Source organism: Penaeus monodon, chromosome 34 (genome assembly GCF_015228065.2).
Source record: "Penaeus monodon isolate SGIC_2016 chromosome 34, NSTDA_Pmon_1, whole genome shotgun sequence".
NCBI lineage: Eukaryota > Metazoa > Arthropoda > Malacostraca > Decapoda > Penaeidae > Penaeus > Penaeus monodon.
This window is the reverse complement of record NC_051419.1, coordinates 6,923,204-6,923,479: the sequence shown is the minus strand read 5'-3', so window position 1 is coordinate 6,923,479 and position 276 is coordinate 6,923,204. Positions and strand designations below refer to the sequence as shown.

The window sequence follows — 276 nt, the reverse complement described above, 5'->3', positions numbered from 1 at the left end:
ACCTTCATCATATGTTTGGTCATTTGCGCTATCTACTTCCGCAATGCAGAGAAGGTATCCTAAACCTCAATCACTGCATTCATTTGCGATGCAGAAAAACGGGCCTTTTTCACTGGCTCTTTCCCCATATTTTTATTTTCTAAACCCCGCAGGTTTGGGTACGGCCTCATGGACGCCTACGCCATGGTCCAGCTGGCCCGCAACTGGACCAGTGTCCCGACGCAGAGGAAGTGCGAGGTGGCCGCGTCGCACATCGACAAGTGAGCCTCTTTCCGA

General features: G+C 51.8%; 1 protein-coding gene across 3 annotated transcripts in view; it reads left to right on the top strand.

The window, feature by feature from the left end:
- The window catches only part of LOC119594556 (furin-like protease 1), a gene marked incomplete at its 5' end in the record, with an annotated part of 24,037 nt that overhangs the window by 4,173 nt on the left and 19,588 nt on the right, over positions 1-276 (top strand). For all 3 annotated transcript variants that reach the window (XM_037943588.1, XM_037943587.1, XM_037943586.1), the window contains 1 exon segment: positions 153-260. In XM_037943588.1, coding sequence (XP_037799516.1) covers positions 153-260 — 108 coding nt within the window.